The 26,711-nt window shown below is 48.6% G+C and overlaps 1 protein-coding gene across 4 annotated transcripts in view; it reads right to left on the reverse strand.

Moving 5' to 3' along the window:
• Nucleotides 1-26,711, reverse strand: part of DDX59 (DEAD-box helicase 59) — a 70,155-nt gene that overhangs the window by 17,747 nt on the left and 25,697 nt on the right. For 2 of the 4 annotated variants that reach the window (XM_063940140.1, XM_063940139.1), the window contains exon 5: nucleotides 12,658-12,810. In XM_063940140.1, the coding sequence (XP_063796210.1) occupies nucleotides 12,658-12,810 (153 nt within the window). Of the gene's footprint in view, nucleotides 1-11,838; nucleotides 12,093-12,657; nucleotides 12,830-26,711 lie in introns of those variants that run through there. The other 2 variants (XR_010186790.1, XM_063940141.1) reach the window with 2 other exon arrangements.

Genomic DNA, 26,711 nt, shown 5'->3' on the forward strand with positions numbered 1-26,711 from the left:
GGTCCCCCGTCACTTTACGAAGAAAACGACGCCCAAAAAAGTAAAAAAACAACGAGTTTTATGGTAAGAACTTACCTTTGTTAAAACTCTTTCTGCGAGGTACACTGGGCTCCACAAGGATTGGACAATGGGGTGTAGAGTAGGATCTTGATCCGAGTCACCAACAGGCTCAAAGCTTTGACTGTTCCCAGAATGCACAGCGCCGCCTCCTGTATCACCCCGCCTCCCAGCACAGGAGCTCAGTTTTTAGTTAACCAGCCCAATGCAGTAGCAGGAAAAGAGACGACAACAGTTAGTAGCCACATACACCACACTCTCACGACAAGAGAAGTGTCAGCGGCTAATGCCATACCAACCCAAAGAAGCTAAGCGCGTCAGGGTGGGCGCCTTGTGGAGCCCAGTGTACCTCGCAGAAAGAGTTTTAACAAAGGTAAGTTCTTACCATAAAACTCGTTTTCTGCTGCGGAGTACACTGGGCTCCACAAGGATTGGACAATGGGGATGTCCTAAAGCAGTTCCTTATGGGGGGGGGGACGCACTGTAGCGGGTACAAGAACCCGGCGTCCAAAGGAAGCATCCTGGGAAGCGGCAGTATCGAAGGCATAGAGCCTTATTAACGTGTACCAGAAGACCACGTAGCCGCCTTGCACAATTGTTCAAGGGTCGCACCACGTTGGGCCGCCCAAGAAGGTCCAACAGACCGAGTAGAATGGGCCTTAATGTGAACAGGAGCAGAGACAACAGCCTTCACATAAGCATGTGCAATCACCATTCTAATCCATCTGGCCAGGGTCTGCTTGTGAGCAGGCCAGCTACGTTTGTGAAATCCAAACAAAACAAATAGAGAATCAGATTTTCGGATAGAAGAAGTTCTCTTCACATATATACGGAGAGCCCGTACCACATCCAAAGACCGCTCTTTGGGAGACCAATCAGGAGAGACAAAGGCAGGAACCATAATCTCCTGATTAAGATGAAACGAAGAAACCACCTTAGGTAAATATCCGGGACGAGTCCTAAGAACCGCCCGATCACGGTGAAAAATCAGATATGGGGAACTACAAGACAAGGCACCCAGATCAGACACTCTTCTAGCAGAGGCAATAGCCAGCAAGAACACCACCTTAAGGGAAAGCCACTTAAAGGTCAGCTGAACCGAGGGATTAAAACGGAGGCTCCTGCAACACCTCCAAAACCACCGACAAGTCCCAAGGAGCCACAGGCGGGACATAGGGAGGTTGGATATGCAACACACTCTGAGTGAAAGTATGAACATCAGGCAAAGTCGCAAGTTTTCTCTGAAACCACACCGACAAGGCAGAAATATGAACCTTTAGGGAGGCCAGACGCAGGCCCAACTCTAGGCCTTGCTGCAGAAAAGCCAAAAGTTTGGCTGTACTAAACTTGGAAGCGTCATAATTGTTAGATGCGCACCAAACAAAGTAGGAATGCCAGACCCTATGGTAAATCCGAGCAGAAGCCGGTTTCCGGGCCCACAACATAGTTTTAATGACCTCTTCAGAAAAACCCTTAGCCCTCAAGACGGAAGCTTCAAGAACCACGCCGTCAAAGACAGCCGGGCTAGGTCCTGGTAGACACAGGGGCCCTGAACGAGGAGGTCTGGGCGTTGTGGAAGTAGAATTGGACGCTCTGACGATAGGCCTTGCAGGTCTGAGAACCAGTGCCGTCTGGGCCACACTGGAGCTATGAGAAGCAGATTTCCTTTTTCTTGCTTGAACTTCCGAATTACCCTGGGCAGGAGTGACACCGGAGGGAACACGTACGGCAGCCGAAACCTCCACTGCACCGCCAGCGCATCCACGAATGCTGCTTGAGGATCCCTTGTCCTTGCTCCGAAGACCGGAACCTTGTGATTGTGTCGAGACGCCATCAGATTCACGTCTGGAAGACCCCACTTTTCCACGAGGAGTTGAAACACTTCTGAATGGAGGCCCCACTCGCCGGCATGCACGTCCCGACAACTGAGGAAGTCCGCTTCACAATTCAGGACTCCCGGAATGAATACTGCAGATATGGCCGGTAGATGGCGTTCCGCCCAACGTAGAATCCATGAGACTTCCTTCATTGCCAAACGGCTTCGAGTGCCGCCTTGATGATTTATGTAAGCCACTGTGGTGGCATTGTCCAACTGTACTTGAACAGGACGGTTCTGAATTAAATGCTGGGCCAGGTTCAACGCATTGAAGACCGCCCGCAATTCCAGAATGTTAATCGAGAGGAGAGATTCCTCCTTGGTCCACCGACCCTGAAGGGAGTGTTGCTCCAGCACCGCGCCCCAACCTCTTAGACTGGCATCTGTCGTCAACAGGACCCAGTTGGATATCCAGAAGGGACGACCCCTGCACAATTGTTGGTCCCGGAGCCACCAGTGTAGCGAGAGACGGACCTCCGGAGTCAAGAAGATCATTTGAGATCTGATCCGGTGAGGCAGGCTGTCCCACTTGGCTAGAATCAGCCTCTGGAGGGGGCGAGAATGGAATTGATCATACTCCACCATGTCGAATGCTGATACCATTAAGCCCAGCACCTGCATTGCCGAATGTATCGACACTTGCGGACGAGAAAGGAAGCAACGAAACCTGTCCTGAATCTTCAGGACTTCCTCCTGAGACAAGAACAACCTCTGGTTGTGAGTGTCCAACAATGCTTCCAGGTGCACCATGCTCTGAGCAGGGACCAGGGAGGATTTCTTCCAGTTGATGAGCCACCCGTGGGCTTGTAGAAACCGGACCGTCATATCCAGATGACGCAGGAGAAGATCTGGGGAATTTGCCAGGATTAACAAGTCGTCCAGATACGGCAGTATCCTGACCCCTTGACGGCGGAGTACCACCGTCATTACCGCCATAAGTTTGGTGAAAACTCGCGGAGCCGTTGTTAAACCAAAGGTAACGCCCGAAACTGATAATGTAGGTTGCCAATAGCGAACCTCAGGTATTGTTGATGTGACACTGCTATAGGAATATGCAGGTAAGCATCCTGTATGTCCAGGGAGACCATGTAGTCCCCAGGTTCCAAGGCCAGAACTATAGAGCGAAGGGTCTCCATACGGAACTTGGAAACCTTCACAAACCTGTTCAATGCCTTGAGGCTGAGAATGGGCCAGAAGGACCCATTCGGTTTCGGGACTAGAAACAGCGGAGAATAGTACCCCCGGCCCCTCTGAGCAAGAGGCACCTGTACGACGACTCCTGTATCCAGGAGGGTCTGTACCACCGAGTGTAGAGTTTTTGCCTTTGCCTGGTCCAAAGGGACCTCTGTCTGGCAAAATCAATGAGGGGGGCGGTATTTGAAGGCTATGGCGTAACCTCGAGTGACGACTTCCCGTACCCAGGCATCTGAAGTGGTCTTCAACCATTCCTGGGTATACCCTAGAAGCCGGCCCCCCACCCTGGGATCCCCCAGGGGGAGGCCCGCCCCGTCATGCGGCAGGCTTATCGGTCTTGGCAGCTGGCTGACTGGCAGCTCAGGCTCTTTTGGGCTTCGGCTTTCCAGGTTTGGAAGTGCGGGCCTGCTTATGGTACGCCTGACCTTTTGCTTTACCTGAAGGACGAAAGGGGCGAAAGGACGTACTTTTAGCCTTCGACACAGAAGGAGCGGTATTAGGCAGACAGGCAGTTTTGGCAGTAGCCAAGTTAGCCACAATCTTATTTAAGTCCTCCCCAAACAGAATATCTCCCTTGAAAGGGAGTACCTCCAGGGTTTTTCTAGAGTCCAAATCCACAGACCAGGATCTCAGCCACAATATCCGGCGAGCCAGGACTGACGTAGTAGAGGCCTTGGCTGCTAGGATACCGGCATCAGAAGCCACCTCTTTAATATATCGAGAAGCTGTGACAATATATGACAAGCATGGTCAGAAGAGATTTCAGCTTCTAACTCCAAGGCCCATGCTTCAATAGCGTCTGCAGCCCATGTAGCTGCAATAGTGGGCCTTTGTGCAGCACCCGTGAGGGTGTAAATCGCTTTCAGACAACCCTCCACACGTTTATCCGAAGGCTCTTTTAGAGACGTGACGGTAGTGACAGGTAGAACTGAGGAAACCACCATCCTAGCCACATGTGAGTCCACTGGAGGAGGCGTTTCCCAATTTTTAGACAGCTCTGGCGCGAGGGGATAGCAAGCCAGCATCTTCTTTTGAGGCACAAACTTCGTACCCGGGTTTTCCCAGGGTACCTGACGTATATCCACGTGGTGGTCAGAGTGAGTTAAAACTTGTTTAACCACCTTCTAACGCTTGAACCTATCTGGTTTCTTAGGAGGGACGGATGGCTCGGGATCATCCGTAATCTGCAGAATTAACTTAACAGCCTCCAAAAGATCAGGAACATCCACATGTGAACTACCCTCCCCATCAGCCGTATCTGAGTCAGAACCTGAGGGGTCAGTATATGTGCCGTCTTCATCAGACGAGGTGTCAGTGACAGCAGTGGATTGTGAGGAGAGAAGCGCTCGCTTAGAGGACCTCTTGGACTTAGGCGAGCGTTGTTCAGACTTTTTAGTAGTCAAGGACTGGTTCAACTTCTTTAATTGAGCAGATAAATCGTCCGCCCACGGCGGGTTAGCTGCAGGGACCACATACGGTTGTACCGGCATTGGGGGTCCCATAGGGGGAGTTAGTTTATGAACTAGCGTATGCAGAAGCGTGGAAAAAGTGGCCTACGGTGGGTCAGTATATGCCTCCGTTGCCACAGTCCCACTAGGGGGCAAGGAGCCCCCAGAACCAGAGCCCACAGCTGCTATATTCTCCTCATATGGCCCCGAGGCGTCAGCAACACCGGCAGTGTGTTCAGCCCCAGAACCGTTACCCTCAGAAGCAGACATGATATAACTTGCAGTATGAGGTTAACACAGTACAATTATCAGCAGCACTATACCTCTAAACCCAAACCCCTGCGCAGTGTAGTCAGCACTAGCAGAGATAAAGGAGAGATATGGTGACTAAATCACAGAGAAAAATACATAATACAGTATATCTTTGTGAAATCCTATATTACATAACACCTGACACACCAAGCCCCCTCAGGTTATGGAATATAGGGATAGCAGGTTGAGTGAAAGACACGAAATGGACACCACTCAGCTATCAAATGCACACACAGAAAGTCACAGTTTGTACAATGCAGAGGTTATTACTGACAATAATACTGCACTGGACTAGCTTACACAGCTATATAACAATAGATATAACAGTACACAGTAAGAACTGGATGTATATCACAGGGTAATTGTACTATAAAACCCTGACTAAGTGCACTCTTTCTTAACTAACACTGACTAAAAAGGCAGGTAGAATACTTAAGTGTCATGTAAAGGCACAGCGCTGACAACCAGGCGGCTTTACATAGGAGGATTTGCCCAAGCATTCCCAGGAACAGTGAGCTGAGGGATAATGGCGCCGCAGACACTGACAGGGAGTGAGGGAGAGACAGGTATGCAGCTCCAGGGCGGGAACATTTGCAGAAAATGGCGCCCTGGGGCTGGGGCTTCAGGTCCAAGCTCTATCCCCCTTCTGGCAAAACCACCGGGTACTGCGGGCTCTAATAAAATGGTTTAGAGAGAAAACCTGACCTGTCCCATGCCCTGGATATCTAGTGGGATCGCCTGTACTGCCACAGTGTCCACTGCCAGTGCGCGCGGCCCGCCTCCCACTTACCGCGCCGGATCGCGATAAAGACAGAGTCCCACAAGCGGGACCCACTTACCACCTCCCGAAGCGCTGCTCCTGGAGAGCCCCAGCCGAGTGTGTCTAACGTGAAGAAAACCGGAGCCTCCGCTGTAGGTACCCGGCAACCAGGGCTCGGGAGTGTACAGCGCCGCTGGGGAGAGCTGGAGCTGCAGCAGTAAATGTCACAAGACATTTACCACCGCTGCTGCCCTTGAAGTCTTCACTTTTTACCTCATAAAAAGCTTTTCTTAGGGCTGCCTGGAGCAGCCCCTCTGTTCAGTGCCTGCTTACTGCAGCACCGACTTACAAAACTGAGCTCCTGTGCTGGGAGGCGGGGTGATACAGGAGGCGGCGCTGTGCATTCTGGGAACAGTCAAAGCTTTGAGCCTGTTGGTGCCTCGGATCAAGATCCTACTCTACACCCCATTGTCCAATCCTTGTGGAGCCCATTGTACCCCGCAGCAGAAAAACATGTCGACCTTTTGACCTGTCGGCCTAGTGCATGTCGACCTAATGACCATGTCGACCTAAGTTGTGTCTACCCAACGACCCATACCCAGACAGAGTGTCCGCCCAGGGCGGATTAACTACAGGGACAATATGTGGCTACAATGGTACAGGAGGTCCAAAAGGGGGCATAAGACGTGTCACAAGTGTATTCCGCATACTGGAGAACGCTGCCCAAGGTGGCTCCTGATTGGCTACAGGGGCTGCGGGCTGACTAGGAGATGTATAGCACCCAGTACACAAACCATCAGTTAAAACTTACCCCTCAGGTGAATCCTTGGTGCAAGCACTGCATGATGTTGGAGCGCCCGCGGGTTTCCCGCCCTTTGTGGCAGACATAGTGAATGTAGCCATAGAGCGTACCAGTACAATATAACCAGACAAATACAATACCTGCAAAACACTCCCTTATTTATGTGACAGTAAATACAGAACATAAACAGAAAATAAATGCAGTATGATGTGACTGAAGAGCGCAGTAAAATACACTTAACAGAATATACTGCGCAGCACTATATATTTGACCCTAACACACCTAGCCCCCCAGGGTTCAGAATACAGTGACAGCTATAGCTGTGATACACTGAAAGTGAATTTCAAACAGCAGAAGCAGGCACACACAGTCACAATGCAGAAATTATTTTAGACACACAATAAAACTGCACTGGAACTGGACTAATATATATATATATATATATATATATATATATATATATATAAAAACAATGCACAGCCAGAGACTGGATGTATATATCAGAACACTTGTACTAAATATTCTGGTAGACATACACTTGTTCTTAATCTACATGTCATTCTAAAGACAGTGTTAGTTAATTAAGTGACTGTCAAATCACAGCACTGATGAGGCAGGCGGCAGTCCCGGAGACCAGAAGCAGCTACTTGAGAAGATGGTGCCGAAATCTCAGTCAGGGAGTGAGGGAGAGTTATCAGCAGCTCCAGGGCGGGAACACCAGCAGATGGAGCTTGGGGCTAGAGGAGGGGCTATAGGTCAGCGCCTTATCCCCTATGCTGGTCCTCACCACCGGGTACTGTGGAGCCTTATGAAAACGGATTTTACACAATCCGACCTGTGCTCCCTGCCCTGGTGGATATAGTGGGGTCCCTGTACTGACAGTGTCCATGCCAGCGGCGCGGTCCGTCTCCTGGGACCGCGTCCGGATCGCGATTTAGCGGCGGGACCCGCCTGGGGGACCCTCTTACCTCCTCCCTAAGAAGCAGCCACACGATCCAAGAGAGCGTCTGCGGTGGTGTGCCTCCGCCGCAAGTACCCGAGAACAAGGCCAGCGGGAGTATGCAACGCTGCTGGGGAGGTGATGGAGCCACAGCAGAGTATGTCACAATGACATATAAAGTGCTGCAGCCCTCGAAGTCTTCTAAAAGCTCTTCTCAGGGCTGCCTAGCCCAGCCACCCTGTTAAGTGACCTGCTCTGCAGGTACCAACTTACAAACTGGGGTTATAGAGGAGGCTATGCAATGCATCCTGGGAACTGTCAAAGATTTAGCCTGTTGGTGCCTCTGGATCAAGATCCAACTCTACACCCCGATGTATTGCCTGTGTACCCCGCTGCAGAAATAAGGAATTTTTGGAGCATGACAGACAGTGACACCTTTACTTTCTGATGGTTCAGTGTACACAAACTTTGTTTAATGTACAAAATTATTATGAATATTGCATAAAAATAGGATTTTGGTACTTACCAGGTAAATCCTTTTCTTTGAATCCATAGGGGGCACTGGAGTACTCTTGGGATATGGACGGTTTCCGCAGGAACAAGGCACTGAATATTCAAATTTAGAACTCTCCTCCCCTCCATATCCCAGAGTACCTCAGTGTTTTTTACTGAGCCGAACAGGAGCGATAGAGAGGTTGACAATGGAGAATTACATATAACAGAACGGACAACAATAAAGTTGACACATAACGTGACTGACAACTAAACAGTTGGCACTATAACCGATAGAACTTGAAACTTGAACCAGTCGGTGAGAATGTGTTACCATAAGATCCCCTGAACTTACCACAAACCAGGTAAAACTGCACTGGGTGGGCGTCCAGTGCCCCCTATGGATTCAAAGAAAAGGATTTACCTGGTAAGTACCAAAATCCTATTTTCTTTTTCATCCACTAGGGGTCACTGGAGTACTCTTGGGACGTACCAAAGCTTCCCCCGTGGGCGGGAGAGCAGTTTGGCACTTGTAACACTAGGCGGCCAAAGCTAGATGCTGATGCCGCAAACGTATCAAACTTGTAAAAGCGCACAAACATGTGCACTGATGACCATGTAGCCGCACGGCAAAGCTGCGTCGTAGAAGCCCCACGACCAGCTGCCCACAAAGTTCCCACCGAACGTGTGGAATGAGCTGTTACTGATGTAGGCGGCTGTAACCTAGCATGAAGGTAAAGCCTGACGTATGGTCAGTTTAATCCATCTGGATAAGGTCTGCTTAGAAGCTGGCCAACCCATCTTGGCAGCATCATAGAGAACAAACAACGTATCCGTCTTACGAACTGTAGATGTTCGGGATACATAAACGCGGAAAGCGCGTACCATATCCAAGGTTCCAGAATTTCCTGTCAACACAGGTTCTGCCGTATCGCAAACCGCAAGAACCGCTGATGAGGTGGCCAAATCGGAATGTGTAAATACGCATCTTTGAGATCCAGCGCAATCATGAATTCCTGTATCTCTAAACCTGCAATTACCGACCGCAGAGATTCCATCTTGAATCTGTAGTAAGTGACGTACTGATTGAGGCCCTTCAAGTTCAATGTTGGCTTGACCGAGCCATCCGGCTTTGGTACCACAAACAGACTGGAATAATAACCCTGCCCTTGTTGGTGTACAGGGACCGGAATCAATACTGCTGACTCCAGCAGAGACTGAATGGCAATTTGCAGAACCGCCCTTTTGTCGTCCGACACAGGCAGTCCTGTCTTGAAAAACCGCAGTGGCGGGAGACAGTCGAACTCTATTTTGTAACCTTTTAACACTAAATTGCGGATCCACCCATCTGTGGACGTCTGGAACCACGCCAAATGGAACGTTTGAAGGCGTGCTCCCACAATTGGAGATCCAAGATGGGCTGGGAGTCCGTCATGCCACTGGCTTGTCGGTGACCTTAGCGTCTTGACGACTGGCGTTGGTTTGTTGGAAACCACGCCCCCGACCTCATCTACCGGGCGTGGCTGGTCCTCTACCACGGCCTCGAAAGGGCTGAGGCCGAAAGGATTTGAACGCCAGGCCCGAGTATTTCCGTCTAGGTACCGTTGGAGGCAATGGTAAGAAAACAGACTTACCTCCCGTGGCCTCAGCAATCCATTTGTCCAATTCAGGACCAAACAATTTCTCGCCACCGTAAGGTAACGCCTCTATACCTCGTTTGACCTCCGCCTCCGCTCGCCAAGAGCGCAGCCAGAGTGCTCGTCGTGCTGTAACTAGCGACGATGAAAGGCGAGAAGTGAGCTGACAGACGTCAGTAGAAGCTGTACATAGATAATCAGCAGCTTCCCAGATTTGATCAGCGAGAAGTATAAGGTGATCGTCATGTAGGGCAGACTTGAGTTCTGTTATCCATACCATGAGCGCCTTAGTTACCCAAATGCCAACCAACCCAGGTCTAAGCAACACTCCTGCTGCTATATACATGGATTTTAGCATAGCTTCTATTTTACGGTCTGAAGGGTCTTTAAGCGTAGTAGCCGTTGGGACTGGTATGGTTAATTTCTTTGTAAGTTTAGACACAGACGAATCCACCAATGGCGGATTCTCCCATGTAGCTGTCACAGACTCTGGAAAGGGGTAACTAGACTTAAATCTGCGAGGTATAGAAAACCGTTTATCCGGATTCTTTTGTGTTTCCAGTAACCTCTTATTAAGAGATTCCGAAACAGGAAAACACATCGGAGTCCTCTGTCGTTTGTCAGAGGCTCCTCAGTTTCTGTAAACTTCAGAGACTGACGCACCGCTCTGATGAGATTATCAATGCCTGGGCTGTCAAAATCTTCACTATCTGACTGCTGGTCTACTTCGCCTTCCTCACCGTCATCTTGCGCATCTTGAGGTCAGGCATAGAATCGTCAGAATGCAACATAGCAGAAACTGGTAAATCATAAGACAAATTAAATTTATCCCTACTACCCAAAATGGACTTGGACTTTTGGCAAGGCTGAGACCCCACCGGTAGTCCTAGCGGTCTCACCCTAGACTCAGATCTTGCTGCTTCCCGCTCCTGTCGAGCGGCGGCCAATTCTGATTGCAATCCAGCCACGACATCTGCTAGCATAGCCCATGGAGGGTCCGGGGATGAAACCGGCTTTGAAACCGGAGCAGAAATCGTATTCGTAGCTGAATCCACAAAACATACTGTACATGTGGTAGATCCATCCGGTAACACACTCTTACAGACATGGCAGGGGAACTGCTTTTTTGGTTTTGCTGGTGCCTTACTCATTATGCAGACAGACAACACAATATACAAAGACAGACAACTTGCACGACTCAGTAAAATAGTACTAAGGTGTCATATATATATATATATATATATATATATATATATATATATATATATATATATATATATATATATATATATATATCTGGCCAAGTGCAGTACACGTGGCCAGTACTATATGAAATCTGATCCCAAATTCCCACTAACACCCCTGCGCCTCCGGTGGAGTAGAGATGTAGTACAGGAACGTTCTGGAATCACAACAGGAAGACAGGAAGCATGGTTAAAATGGCCCCCATGCCTCACAGTGCAGGGTATATTTAACAAGTGCAGCCAACCCCATAATATAGGCTTAACAGCCTAGTTCATTAATGTCACCCTTTTGCAGCCCTCCGCTAATGTGTATCCTTCCCCCCCTTCTGCTCCCTCCCCCGTGGCCCGTGTACCGCTGTCTGAGCGGGAGTTACCGGGGAGCGGGTACCCGCGATCGGGTGCAGGGAGCGCTGTAATGGAGAGCGGTCCTGCAGCGGCGGCCGGCGGGTGAGAGCAGTGGAGGAGCGTGGCGCTGATCGGAGCGGTTGCCGGGGCGGCCAGTTAGGAGAGGCGGGTGCGGGCGCAGCTTCTGTGAACATTGTCCCCACACAGCGGGGCGGCAGCGTGCGCTGACCGCCCCGTCCCCCCAGCATACCTGACTCCAGATGCGATGGCTGTGACGGGGTTTCTATCTGTAAGCTCCGTCCAGCTGTAGCAGCAGTCAGTGAGTGAGCTGCGTGTGGCTGTGAGGGTGCTCTTTATGAGGACCGACACGCCATGCGCTGCTCCGTGCAGCAGCACTATCCCGGACCCACGTTTTTACAGAAACTGGGAAGGGATGTGCTGTTTGTACAAAAAGTAAAAGTGAGAAGAAAAAAAAAATTAAAAATAAAAATATTCAAAAGTAGTGTGGAGAACTCCACACCAGCCTTGTTGCTACGAGGAGCACAGAAAAAACACTGAGGTACTCTGGGATATGGAGGGGAGGAGAGTTCTAAATTTGAATATTCAGTGCCTTGTTCCTGCGGAAACCGTCCATATCCCAAGAGTACTCCAGTGACCCCTAGTGGATGAAAAAGAAATTACCTTCAGGCTGTGTGTATATGGTGTACATGATACAGATGCTCCTCACTTACTGATCTACCTCTTTGTCGACCACTCGGAATTCCAACCAGCTCTCCGACCAGCTTGAAACAGCAGTGCGGAGTCTCAGCTTCAAGCGTGGCATCCCAGCATCATGTACAGCAGCATGGTATCTCAGCATCATGCGCGGCATCTCAGTGTCAAGTACAGCAGCTTGGCATTAGTACAGTATGCGGCATGCCATCTCAGCAGTGCTGTGTGAGTACAGGTATGCAGCTCCTCACTTATCAACTGATTCGTTTAAGACCTAGGTCGTAGAAACGGAACTTGGTCATTAAGTGAGGAGTATCTGTACATAAATGCATACTTTGTTTAGACTCCCGTCCCTTCCCCAAGATATCTCATTATGGTATGAAAATATTCCACAATACGGTAAGCTCAGATATCCAAAATCCTTCTGGTACCAAACATTTCGACTATAGGAGACTCAACCTGTAATAATCATCAGTGTGCTCTTGCAGTAGCCTCTATAGGGTGCAATAGACACGCCTGAAAGTATACACCCAACTCTGCATACCCCACAGATGCATTGACTCGCCCTCACTGAACTTTGCGAACATGGCAACGCCCAGTTACACCACTTTAGTTACTATTGCAGATGCTATCATCATGCACATAACTCGGCATCACCAGTACTTGTGTACGTGCAGTTCTGGTGTATGTGCTGGGCAAAAACATGCAAGATACAAAACAGACATAAGCTCAACTCAGCATCACAGCCTTTATTTTTAATGTCTTATCTTTTGCTGTAACCATCATGTCCCTCTACAGTGCGGTTACATTTTATATGTATTCATCATACATAATCTTACCTTCAGTATCTTAGTCCTTTCAGATTGGGGTTTCTCAGAATGGATCGCAACGCATTCCAATTCAGTAATCTTATGGACTGCTTCACTGAGCAGATCTGCACCGAGACGGCAACCAACAAACACCAGGACCGGGGGCTGGAAAAGCTTTGAATCCTAGTGAGATAGAGGCCATCTGTGAGGATAGGAGGCTTGATATGGTAACTATATAGGGTTTGGCGTTACACATTCAATGATTACTCTCTATGTAATGCAATTATGAAACTCCTGCCAATGGTTTAAAGAGAACCTGTCACATTTCGGTTTGTTAGTGGCTTACATAGTGCTAAGTGCCTTACAACAGAAAATCGGGGATTTTGCTATGCAGTATGTAAATGCAGGGACATAGGTGATCATATCAAGAGTTAGGAGCAAAGAAAAATCCAGAGCAAATGGGCACCATGGCAAAACTATGTTGCACTGCAAAGGATCAAATTTAAAATCAGCAGATGAATTTAGAGTTGGGAAGAAGGCCCTAAGCTCAATTGTAAATATTACTGTAAAATCAAAGCTGCCAAATATTTGTGCACTAAATGCCCTGCATGAAATAACAGGATTTTGGTACTTACCGATAAATACCTTTCACAGATTCCATAAGGGACACTGGAGTTACACTGGGGTATAGACGGGTTATGAGTGGAGCCCAAAACTTTAAATATTCTTAAAAAAAAGAAGTTAGCTCCTCCCCTTCTGTACCCCACTGGCCTCAGTTAACCTATTAAGACCCATTGTCCTAGTAATATGACAAACATTTGTGCACAACTTAGTGTCATATCTATTTTATATAACCCCAATATTATATATATATATATATATATATATTTTATTGGTGTGTGTGTGTGTGTGTGTGTGTGTGTGTGTGTGTGTGTGTGTGTGTGTATATATATATATATATATATATATATATATATATATATATATATACACATATACATACATACATATACATACATACACATATATTTTGGAACCAGGGTCAGATTTGTAAAAATTTGGCATACTCATGTTTAATATGTTTATCTGACTAAGTTTATCAATAAATATTTTGAAAATATAAATTTTCGTATTATGGGTTTTAGGTTAAAATTAACCAAGCCCGAACGGAGATAGAATAGAGAAAACTCATGAAGAAAAGGAGGTGGAAACAACCAAGAAAAAAAAATAAAAAATAAAAAAATAAGAATTTACTTACCGATAATTCTATTTCTCATAGTCCGTAGTGGATGCTGGGGACTCCGAAAGGACCATGGGGAATAGCGGCTCCGCAGGAGACTGGGCACAAAAGTAAAAAGCTTTAGGACTACCTGGTGTGCACTGGCTCCTCCCCCTATGACCCTCCTCCAAGCCTCAGTTAGGATACTGTGCCCGGACGAGCGTACACAATAAGGAAGGATTTTGAATCCCGGGTAAGACTCATACCAGCCACACCAATCACACCGTACAACTTGTGATCTGAACCCAGTTAACAGCATGATAACAGAAGGAGCCTCTGAAAAGATGGCTCACAACAACAATAACCCGATTTTTGTAACAATAACTATGTACAAGTAATGCAGACAATCCGCACTTGGGAGGGGCGCCCAGCATCCACTACGGACTATGAGAAATAGAATTATCGGTAAGTAAATTCTTATTTTCTCTAATGGATGCTGGGGACTCCGAAAGGACCATGGGGATTATACCAAAGCTCCCAAACGGGCGGGAGAGTGCGGATGACTCTGCAGCACCGAATGAGAGAACTCCAGGTCCTCCTCAGCCAGGGTATCAAATTTGTAGAATTTAGCAAACGTGTTTGCCCCTGACCAAGTAGCTGCTCGGCAAAGTTGTAAAGCCGAGACCCCTCGGGCAGCCGCCCAAGATGAGCCCACTTTCCGTGTGGAATGGGCTTTTACAGATTTTGGCTGTGGCAGGCCTGCCACAGAATGTGCAAGCTGAATTGTACTACAAATCCAACGAGCAATCGTCTGCTTAGAAGCAGGAGCACCCAGCTTGTTGGGTGCATACAGGATAAACAGCGAGTCAGATTTTCTGACTCCAGCCGTCCTGGAAACATATATTTTCAGGGCCCTGACTACGTCCAGCAACTTGGAATCCTCCAAGTCCCTAGTAGCCGCAGGCACCACAATAGACTGGTTTAAGTGAAAAGCTGAAACCACCTTAGGGAGAAATTGAGGACGAGTCCTCAATTCTGCCCTGTCCGTATGAAAAATTAGGTAAGGGCTTTTATAGGATAAAGCCGTCAATTCTGAAACACGCCTGGCTGAAGCAAGGGCTAACAGCATTACCACTTTCCATGTGAGATATTTTAAGTCCACAGTGGTGAGTGGTTCAAACCAATGTGATTTTAGGAATCCCAAAACTACATTGAGATCCCAAGGTGCCACTGGAGGCACAAAAGGAGGCTGTATATGCAGTACTCCCTTGACAAACGTCTGAACTTCAGGAACAGAAGCTAGTTCTTTTTGGAAGAATATTGACAGGGCCGAAATTTGAACCTTAATGGACCCTAATTTGAGGCCCATAGACAGTCCTGTTTGCAGGAAATGCAGGAATCGACCCAGTTGAAATTCCTCTGTAGGGGCCTTCCTGGCCTCGCACCACGCAACATATTTACGCCAAATACGGTGATAATGTTGTACGGTTACATCCTTCCTGGCTTTGATCAGGGTAGGGATGACTTCATCCGGAATGCCTTTTTCCTTCAGGATCCGGCGTTCAACCACCATGCCGTCAAACGCAGCCGCGGTAAGTCTTGGAACAGACATGGTCCCTGCTGGAGCAGGTCCTTTCTTAGAGGTAGAGGCCACGGGTCTTCCGTGAGCATCTCTTGAATTTCCGGGTACCAAGTCCTTCTTGGCCAATCCGGAGCCACGAGTATAGTCTTTACTCCTCTCCTTCTTATGATTCTCAGTACTTTTGGTATGAGAGGAAGAGGAGGGAACACATACACTGACTGGTACACCCACGGTGTTACCAGAGCGTCCACAGCTATTGCCTGAGGGTCCCTTGACCTGGCGCAATACCTGTCCAGTTTTTTGTTGAGGCGGGACGCCATCATGTCCACCTTTGGTTTTTCCCAACGGTTCACAATCATGTGGAAGACTTCTGGGTGAAGTCCCCACTCCCCCGGGTGAAGATCGTGTCTGCTGAGGAAGTCTGCTTCCCAGTTGTCCACTCCCGGAATGAACACTGCTGACAGTGCTATCACATGATTTTCCGCCCAGCGAAGAATCCTTGCCACTTCCGTCATTGCCCTCCTGCTTCTTGTGCCGCCCTGTCTGTTTACGTGGGCGACTGCCGTGATGTTGTCCGACTGGATCAACACCGGCTGACCCTGAAGCAGAGGTCTTGCCTGACTTAGGGCATTGTAAATGGCCCTTAGTTCCAGGATATTTATGTGAAGTGACGTTTCCATGCTTGACCACAAGCCCTGGAAATTTCTTCCCTGTGTGACTGCTCCCCAGCCTCTCAGGCTGGCATCCGTGGTCACCAGGACCCAATCCTGAATGCCGAATCTGCGGCCCTCTAGGAGATGAGCACTCTGTAACCACCACAGGAGAGACACCCTTGTCCTTGGAGACAGGGTTATCCGCTGATGCACTTGAAGATGCGATCCGGACCATTTGTCCAGCAGATCCCACTGAAAAGTTCTTGCGTGGAATCTGCCGAATGGAATCGCTTCGTAAGAAGCCACCATCTTTCCCAGGACCCTTGTGCATTGATGTACTGACACTTGGCCTGGTCTTAGGAGGTTCCTGACTAGGTCGGATAACTCCCTGGCTTTCTCTTCCGGGAGAAACACCTTTTTCTGTACTGTGTCCAGAATCATTCCTAGGAACAGCAGACGTGTCGTCGGAATCAGCTGCGATTTTGGAATATTTAGAATCCATCCGTGCTGTCGTAGTACTACTTGAGATAGTGCTACTCCGACCTCTAACTGTTCCCTGGACCTTGCCCTTATCAGGAGATCGTCCAAGTAAGGGATAATTAAGACGCCTTTTCTTCGAAGAAGAATCATCATTTCGGCCATTACCTTGGTAAAGACCCGGGGTGCCGTGGACAATCCAAACGGCAGCGTCTGAAACTGATAGTGACAGTTCTGTACCACAAACCTGAGGTACCCTTGGTGAGAAGGGCAAATTGGGACATGGAGGTAAGCATCCTTGATGTCCAGAGACACCATATAGTCCCCTTCTTCCAGGTTCGCTATCACTGCTCTGAGTGACTCCATTTTGAACTTGAACCTTTTTATGTAAGTGTTCAAGGATTTCAGATTTAAAATGGGTCTCACCGAGCCGTCCGGCTTCGGTACCACAAACAGCGTGGAATAATACCCCTTTCCCTGGTGAAGGAGGGGTACTTTGATTATCACTTGCTGGGAATACAGCTTGTGAATGGCTTCCAATACCGCCTCCCTGTCGGGGAGAGATGTTGGTAAAGCAGACTTCAGGAACCGGCGAGGGGGAGACGTCTCGAATTCCAATTTGTACCCCTGAGATACTACCTGCAGGATCCAGGGGTCCACTTGCGAGTGAGCCCACTGCGCGCTGAAATTCTTGAGACGGGCCCCCACCGTGCCTGAGTCCGCTTGTAAGGCCCCAGCGTCATGCTGAGGACTTGGCAGAAGCGGGGGAGGGCTTCTGTTCGTGGGAAGAGGCTGTCTGCTGCAGTCTTTTTCCCCTTCCTCTGCCCCGGGGCAGATATGAGTGGCCTTTTGCCCGCTTGCCCTTATGGGGACGAAAGGACTGAGCCTGAAAAGACGGTATCTTTTTCTGCTGCGAGGTGACTTGGGGTAAAAAGGTGGATTTCCCAGCCGTTGCCGTGGCCACCAGGTCCGATAGACCGACCCCAAATAACTCCTCCCCTTTATACGGCAATACTTCCATATGCCGTTTGGAATCCGCATCACCTAACCACTGTCGCGTCCATAACCCTCTTCTGGCAGAAATGGACATCGCACTTACTCTTGATGCCAGAGTGCAAATATCCCTCTGTGCATCACGCATATATAGAAATGCATCCTTTAAATGCTCTATAGTCAATAATATATTGTCCCTGTCCAGGGTATCAATATTTTCAGTCAGGGAATCCGACCAAGCCACCCCAGCACTGCACATCCAGGCTGAGGCGATTGCTGGTCGCAGTATAACACCAGTATGTGTGTATATACTTTTTAGGATATTTTCCAGCTTTCTATCAGCTGGTTCGCTGTAACGGTAACGCCACTTGTTTTGATAAGCGTGTGAGCGCCTTATCCACTCTAGGGGGTGTTTCCCAACGCGCCCTAACCTCTGGCGGGAAAGGGTATAATGCCAATAATTTTTTAGAAATTAGCAGTTTTTTTTTTTTTTCGGGGGAAACCCACGCTTCATCACACACCTCATTTAATTCATCTGATTCAGGAAAAACTACGGGTAGTTTTTTCACACCCCACATAATACCCTTTTTTGTGGTACTTGTAGTATCAGAAATGTTCAAAACCTCCTTCATTGCCGTGATCATGTAACGTGTGGCCCTACTGGAAAATACGTTTGTTTCCTCACCGTCGACACTGGAGTCAGTGTCCGTGTCTGGGTCTGTATCGACCTGAGGTAACGGGCGTTTTATAGCCCCTGACGGTGTTTGAGACGCCTGTACAGGTATTAACTGATTTGCCGGCTGTCTCATGTCGTCAACAGTCTTTTGTAAAGTGCCGACACTATCACGTAATTCTTTCCATAAGACCATCCAGTCAGGTGTCGACTCCCTAGGGGGTGACATCACTAACACAGGCAATTGCTCCGCCTCCACATCATTTTCCTCCTCATACATGTCGACACAGCGTACCGACACACAGCACACACACAGGGAATGCTCTGATAGAGGACAGGACCCCACTAGCCCTTTGGGGAGACAGAGGGAGAGTTTGACAGCACACACCAGAGCGCTATATATATACAGGGATAACCTTAGATAAGTGTTTTTCCCTAATATAGCTGCTGTATATATTAATATGCCAATTTAGTGCCCCCCCTCTCTTGTTTCACCCTGTTTCTGTAGTGCAGGACTGCAGGGGAGAGTCAGGGAGCCTTCCTCCAACGGAGCTGTGAGGAAAAAATGGCGCCAGTGTGCTGAGGAGATAGGCTCCGCCCCCTTATCGGCGGCCTTTCTCCCGCTTTTTAATGGAAAAATTGGCAGGGGTTAAATGCATCCATATAGCCCAGGAGCTATATGTGATGTATTTTTTGCCAAACAAAGGTTTTTTATTGCGTCTCAGGGCGCCCCCCCCAGCGCCCTGCACCCTCAGTGACCGGAGTGTGAAGTGTGCTGAGAGCAATGGCGCACAGCTGCGGTGCTGTGCGCTACCTTATTGAAGACAGGACGTCTTCTGCCGCCGATTTTCCGGACCTCTTCACTCTTCTGGCTCTGTAAGGGGGCCGGCGGCGCGGCTCCGGGACCCATCCATGGCTGGGCCTGTGATCGTCCCTCTGGAGCTAATGTCCAGTAGCCTAAGAAGCCCAATCCACCCTGCACGCAGGTGAGTTCGCTTCTTCTCCCCTTAGTCCCTCGGTGCAGTGAGCCTGTTGCCAGCAGGTCTCACTGAAAATAAAAAACCTACTTTAAACTTTTACACTAAGCAGCTCAGGAGAGCCCCTTAGCCTGCACCCGTCTCGTTCGGGCACAAAAATCTAACTGAGGCTTGGAGGAGGGTCATAGGGGGAGGAGCCAGTGCACACCAGGTAGTCCTAAAGCTTTTTACTTTTGTGCCCAGTCTCCTGCGGAGCCGCTATTCCCCATGGTCCTTTCGGAGTCCCCAGCATCTCCACTAGGACGTTAGAGAAAAGAAGGATTGATCTAGAGAACAAAACACCAAACAGACAGACACGCTGTAGACATCCAACATGCAGCTGCAAATACAACAGGGAACAAATAAGAATTTACTTACCGATAATTCTATTTCTCGGAGTCCGTAGTGGATGCTGGGGTTCCTGAAAGGACCATGGGGAATAGCGGCTCCGCAGGAGACAGGGCACAAAAAGTAAAGCTTTCCGATCAGGTGGTGTGCACTGGCTCCTCCCCCTATGACCCTCCTCCAAGCCTCAGTTAGGTACTGTGCCCGGACGAGCGTACACAATAAGGGAGGAATTTTGAATCCCGGGTAAGACTCATACCAGCCACACCAATCACACCGTACAACTTGTGATCAAACCCAGTTAACAGTATGATAACAGAGGAGCCTCTGAAAGATGGCTTCCTAAACAATAACCCGAATTAGTTAACAATAACTATGTACAATTATTGCAGATAATCCGCACTTGGGATGGGCGCCCAGCATCCACTACGGACTCCGAGAAATAGAATTATCGGTAAGTAAATTCTTATTTTCTCTATCGTCCTAGTGGATGCTGGGGTTCCTGAAAGGACCATGGGGATTATACCAAAGCTCCCAAACGGGCGGGAGAGTGCGGATGACTCTGCAGCACCGAATGAGAGAACTCCAGGTCCTCCTTAGCCAGAGTATCAAATTTGTAAAATTTTACAAACGTGTTCTCCCCTGACCACGTAGCTGCTCGGCAAAGTTGTAATGCCGAGACCCCTCGGGCAGCCGCCCAAGATGAGCCCACCTTCCTTGTGGAGTGGGCCTTTACAGATTTAGGCTGTGGCAGGCCTGCCACAGAATGTGCAAGTTGGATTGTGCTACAGATCCAACGAGCAATCGTCTGCTTAGACGCAGGAGCACCCATCTTGTTGGGTGCATACAATATAAACAACGAGTCAGATTTTCTGACTCCAGCTGTCCTTGCAATATATATTTTTAATGCTCTGACAACGTCCAGTAACTTGGAGTCCTCCAAGTCACTTGTAGCCGCAGGCACTACAATAGGCTGGTTCAGATGAAATGCTGACACCACCTTAGGGAGAAAATGCGGACGAGTCCGCAGTTCTGCCCTGTCCGAATGGAAAATCAGATATGGGCTTTTGTAAGATAAAGCTGCCAGTTCTGACACTCTCCTGGCCGAAGCCAGGGCTAGTAACATGGTCACTTTCCATGTGAGATATTTTAAATCCACCTTTTTTAGTGGTTCAAACCAATGAGATTTTAGAAATTCCAAAACCACATTGAGATCCCACGGTGCCACTGGAGGCACCACAGGAGGCTGTATATGCAGCACTCCCTTAACAAAAGTCTGGACTTCAGGAACTGAAGCCAATTCTTTTTGAAAGAAAATCGACAGGGCCGAAATTTGAACCTTAATAGATCCCAATTTGAGACCCATAGACAATCCTGATTGCAGGAAATGTAGGAATCGACCCAGTTGAAATTCCTCCGTTGGAGCACTCCGATCCTCGCACCACGCAACATATCTTCGCCAAATGCGGTGATAGTGTTGCACGGTTACTTCCTTCCTTGCTTTAATCAAAGTAGGAATGACTTCTTCCGGCATGCCTTTTTCCTTTAGGATCCGGCGTTCAACCGCCATGCCGTCAAACGCAGCCGCGGTAAGTCTTGAAACAGACAGGGACCCTGCTGAAGCAAGTCCCTCCTTAGAGGTAGAGGCCACGGATCTTCCGTGATCATCTCTTGAAGTTCCGGGTACCAAGTCCTTCTTGGCCAATCCGGAACCACTAGTATCGTTCTTACGCCTCTTTGCCGTATAATTCTCAATACTTTTGGTATGAGAGGCAGAGGAGGAAACACATACACCGACTGGTACACCCAAGGCGTTACCAGCGCGTCCACAGCTATTGCCTGCGGATCTCTTGACCTGGCGCAATACCTGTCCAGTTTTTTGTTGAGGCGAGACGCCATCATGTCCACCATTGGTCTTTCCCAACGGGTTACTAGCATGTGGAAGATTTCCGGATGAAGTCCCCACTCTCCCGGGTGAAGGTCGTGTCTGCTGAGGAAGTCTGCTTCCCAGTTGTCCACTCCCGGGATGAACACTGCTGACAGTGCTATCACATGATTCTCTGCCCAGCGAAGAATCCTTGCAGCTTCTGCCATTGCACTCCTGCTTCTTGTGCCGCCCTGTCTGTTTACATGGGCGACTGCCGTGATGTTGTCCGACTGGATCAACACCGGTTTTCCTTGAAGCAGAGGTTCTGCCTGGCTTAGAGCATTGTAGATTGCTCTTAGTTCCAGAATGTTTATGTGAAGAGACGTTTCCAGGCTCGTCCACAATCCCTGGAAGTTTCTTCCTTGTGCGACTGCTCCCCAGCCTCTCAGGCTGGCGTCCGTGGTCACCAGGATCCAATCCTGTATGCCGAATCTGCGGCCCTCCAATAGATGAGCACTCTGCAACCACCACAGAAGAGATACCCTTGTCCTTGGAGACAGGGTTATCCGCTGGTGCATCTGAAGATGCGACCCTGACCATTTGTCCAACAGATCCCTCTGGAAAATTCGTGCATGGAATCTGCCGAATGGAATTGCTTCGTAAGAAGCCACCATTTTTCCCAGGACTCTTGTGCATTGATGTACAGACACCTTTCCTGGTTTTAGGAGGTTCCTGACAAGCTCGGATAACTCCTTGGCTTTTTCCTCCGGGAGAAAAACCTTTTTCTGAACCGTGTCCAGAATCATCCCTAGGAACAGCAGACGAGTTGTCGGCATTAACTGGGATTTTGGAATATTCAGAATCCAGCCGTGCTGTTTTAGCACTTCTTGAGACAGTGCTAATCCCCTCTCTAGCTGTTCTCTGGACCTTGCCCTTATTAGGAGATCGTCCAAGTATGGGATAATTAATACGCCTTTTCTTCGAAGAAGAATCATCATCTCGGCCATTACCTTTGTAAAGACCCGAGGTGCCGTGGACAATCCGAACGGCAGCGTCTGAAACTGATAGTGACAGTTTTGTACAACGAACCTGAGGTACCCCTGGTGTGAGGGGTAAATTGGAACGTGGAGGTACGCATCCTTGATGTCCAAGGACACCATAAAGTCCCCTTCTTCCAGGTTCGCTGTCACTGCTCTGAGTGACTCCATTTTGAACTTGAACTTCTTTATGTACAGGTTCAAGGACTTCAGATTTAGAATAGGTCTTACCGAGCCGTCCGGCTTCGGTACCACAATATAGAGTGGAATAATACCCCTTTCCCTGTTGTAGAAGAGGTACCTTGACTATCACCTGCTGAGAGTACAGCTTGTGAATGGCTTCCAAAACCGTCTCCCTTTCGGAGGGGGACGTTGGTAAAGCAGACTTCAGGAAACGGCGAGGCGGATCTGTCTCTAGTTCCAACCTGTACCCCTGAGATATTATCTGCAGGATCCAGGGATCTACCTGCGAGTGAGCCCACTGCGCGCTGAAATTCTTGAGACGACCGCCCACCGCCCCCGAGTCCGCTTGAGAAGCCCCAGCGTCATGCTGAGGCTTTTGTAGAAGCGGGGGAGGGCTTCTGTTCCTGGGAAGGAGCTGCCTGTTGGTGTCTCTTCCCCCTTCCTCTGCCTCGTGGCAGATATGAATATCCCTTTGCTCTCTTGTTTTTAAAGGAACGAAAGGGCTGCGGTTGAAAAGTCGGTGTCTTTTTCTGTTGGGGAGTAGCTTGAGGTAAAAAGGTGGATTTCCCGGCTGTAGCCGTGGCCACCAAATCTGATAGACCGACTCCAAATAACTCCTCCCCTTTATACGGCAAAACTTCCATATGCCGTTTTGAGTCCGCATCGCCTGACCACTGTCGCGTCCATAAACTTCTTCTGGCCGAAATGGACATAGCACTTACCCGTGATGCCAGTGTGCAGATATCCCTCTGTGCATCACGCATATAAAGAAATGCATCCTTTATTTGCTCTAAAGACAGTAAAACATTGTCCCTATCCAGGGTATCAATATTTTCAATCAGGGACTCTGACCAAGCTACTCCAGCACTGCACATCCAGGCTGTCGCTATAGCTGGTCGTAGTATAACACCTGTATGTGTGTATATACTTTTTTGGATATTTTCCATCCTCCTATCTGCTGGATCTTTAAGTGCGGCCGTCTCAGGAGAGGGTAACGCCACTTGTTTAGATAAGCGTGTGAGCGCCTTGTCCACCCTAGGAGGTGTTTCCCAGCGCGCCCTAACCTCTGACGGGAAAGGGTATAAAGCTAATAACTTCTTTGAAATTAGCATCTTTTTATCGGGGGCAACCCACGCTTCATCACATACATCATTTAGTTCTTCTGATTCAGGAAAAACTATAGGTAGTTTTTTCACACCCCACATAATACCCTGTTTAGTGGTACCTGTAGTATCAGCTAAATGTAACGCCTCCTTCATTGCCAAAATCATATAACGTGTGGCCCTACTGGAAAATACGGTTGATTCGTCACCGTCGCCACTGGAATCAGTGCCTGTGTCTGGGTCTGTGTCGACCGACTGAGGCAAAGGGCGTTTTACAGCCCCTGACGGTGTTTGAGGCGCCTGGACAGGCACTAACTGATTGTCCGGCCGTCTCATGTCGTCAAACGACTGCTTTAGCGTGTTGACACTATCCCGTAATTCCATAAATAAAGGCATCCATTCTGGTGTCGACCCCCTAGGAGGTGACATCCCCATATTTGGCAATTGCTCCGCCTCCACACCAATATCGTCCTCATACATGTCGACACACACGTACCGACACACAGCAGACACACAGGGAATGCTCTTAACGAAGACAGGACCCCACTAGCCCTTTGGGGAGACAGAGGGAGAGTTTGCCAGCACACACCAAAAGCGCTATATATGACAGGGATAGCCTTATAATAAGTGCTCCCTGTATAGCTGCTTTTATAATATAATTTTTGCCACTATTTTGCCCCCCCTCTCTTGTTTTACCCTGTTTCTGTAGTGCAGTGCAGGGGAGAGACCTGGGAGCCGTCCTGACCAGCGGAGCTGTGTAAGGAAAATGGCGCTGTGTGCTGAGGAGATAGGCCCCGCCCCTTTTTCGGCGGGCTCGTCTCCCGCTCTTTAGTGTATTCTGGCAGGGGTTAAATATCTCCATATAGCCCCCGGAGGCTATATGTGAGGTATTTTTTAGCCAAATAGGTTTTCATTTGCCTCCCAGGGCGCTCCCCTCCCAGCGCCCTGCACCCTCAGTGACTGCCGTGTGAAGTGTGCTGAGAGGAAAATGGCGCACAGCTGCAGTGCAGTGCGCTACCTTTAGAAGACTGAGGAGTCTTCTGCCGCCGATTCTGGACCTCTTCATGTTTCAGCATCTGCAAGGGGGCCGGCGGCGAGGCTCCGGTGACCATCCAGGCTGTACCTGTGATCGTCCCTCTGGAGCTGATGTCCAGTAGCCAAGAAGCCAATCCATCCTGCACGCAGGTGAGTTCACTTCTTCTCCCCTAAGTCCCTCGTTGCAGTGATCCTGTTGCCAGCAGGACTCACTGTAAAATAAAAAAACCTAAGCTAAACTTTCTCTAAGCAGCTCTTTAGGAGAGCCACCTAGATTGCACCCTTCTCGGCCGGGCACAAAAATCTAACTGAGGCTTGGAGGAGGGTCATAGGGGGAGGAGCCAGTGCACACCACCTGATCGGAAAGCTTTACTTTTTGTGCCCTGTCTCCTGCGGAGCCGCTATTCCCCATGGTCCTTTCAGGAACCCCAGCATCCACTAGGACGATAGAGAAATGAAGAAACTGCGCTGTACCAAAATATTGTTTTTTCCTTCATCCACTAGAGGACACTGTCGTTGTACTGGGAATATCCCAAAGCGGACCTTCCCAGGTGGGAAGGTGCTGAAAAACCAGCAGAACTGCAACCAAACCCTGATAAAAGGGCTGCAAAGTTAATCCATACAGTAAAATCTAACTAAAGCAAGAACGGTGGACTAAAAAGCAACACAGCAAAGTTGAGAAGCAGAACCTTCTCGCCTGGCAGCCTATGAGGTCACAGCCGAACGCGTAAAACGAGCAGAGATGGAGCCTGCCGGAGGTCGATCATCAGTGATCTAAGCTTGATGCATAACCAGACAGAACCACCTGGAAGTGGCCTGTGTCTAAGCAGGGCAGACCAATCTGGGGGCATCACAGAGTACAAAGAATCTGTTGTGAGCATGGAAGCCCGTAAAGCACTCTACACACTAGGCGACGGCAGCAATTTGGACGATGAACGATCTGAATGATGATCGTCCAAATTGTTTTGCATTGCAAAACGACAGGAAACCAACAATGAACGACCGTGGGGACGCACATCATTCATCGTTGGTGACTACACACTAAACGATATGAACGATATATCCCTCATTTCTGAGTGATATAGTTCATATCGCCCATCACCCAGTATGTAGGGCGCTTTAGAGAAACAGACTTGAAGCGCCGCAACCCCATCCCGACTTGAGGAAGATGAATTGTCACCAGACAAAAAAAGAAACACTGTGTTGATAATTATGTGTATGGGGTGATATTTTTAATTACTTTTTTGACGCCATTTTGTCCATGTGTAACTCCATTTTGTATATGTATAACCTCATTACTTTATATATGTACTTTTTATTAGGATTAGTGCTTTGCAGACATATAGGCACCATTTTGAAATATAGTCTCTCGTTAAGTTACAAGTTGTCTATCACCTTTGACCTAGAGTGATAGACATAGTGAGTGGGTAGTGTACACAGCTTTTACGCTGGCTGATTATTATGAATATATGTTCCTATTATCAGTACAGCTATATATACACATAATATATAATATATATGTCGTTATCTCAGTAGGAGACCCAAAAATGTGGGATTTTGAATTTTGGATAAGGGATACTCAATCTGTATCTCAGATGGAACCTGTCTATTGTGTTTTTAAGTGGGTGAAAGGGGGACACCTGTCAAGTTTAACATTAATTATATTATACTGAACGACTACTGCAAACAGCTTCACAGACGCTGGATGTTTATGTTAAGACAATGTTAGTGCAGTACGGATGGTGTAATGGTTAGCATTACTGCCTCACAGCACTGAGGTCATGGGTTCGATTCCCACCATGGCCCTAACTGTGCGGAGTTTGTATATTCTCCCCGTACTTGCGTGGGTTTCCTCCGGGTACTCTGGTTTCCTCCCACAATCCAAAAATATATACTGGTAG

The sequence above is a fragment of the Pseudophryne corroboree genome, chromosome 9 (assembly GCF_028390025.1).
Source record: "Pseudophryne corroboree isolate aPseCor3 chromosome 9, aPseCor3.hap2, whole genome shotgun sequence".
Classification (NCBI taxonomy): Eukaryota; Metazoa; Chordata; class Amphibia; order Anura; family Myobatrachidae; genus Pseudophryne; species Pseudophryne corroboree.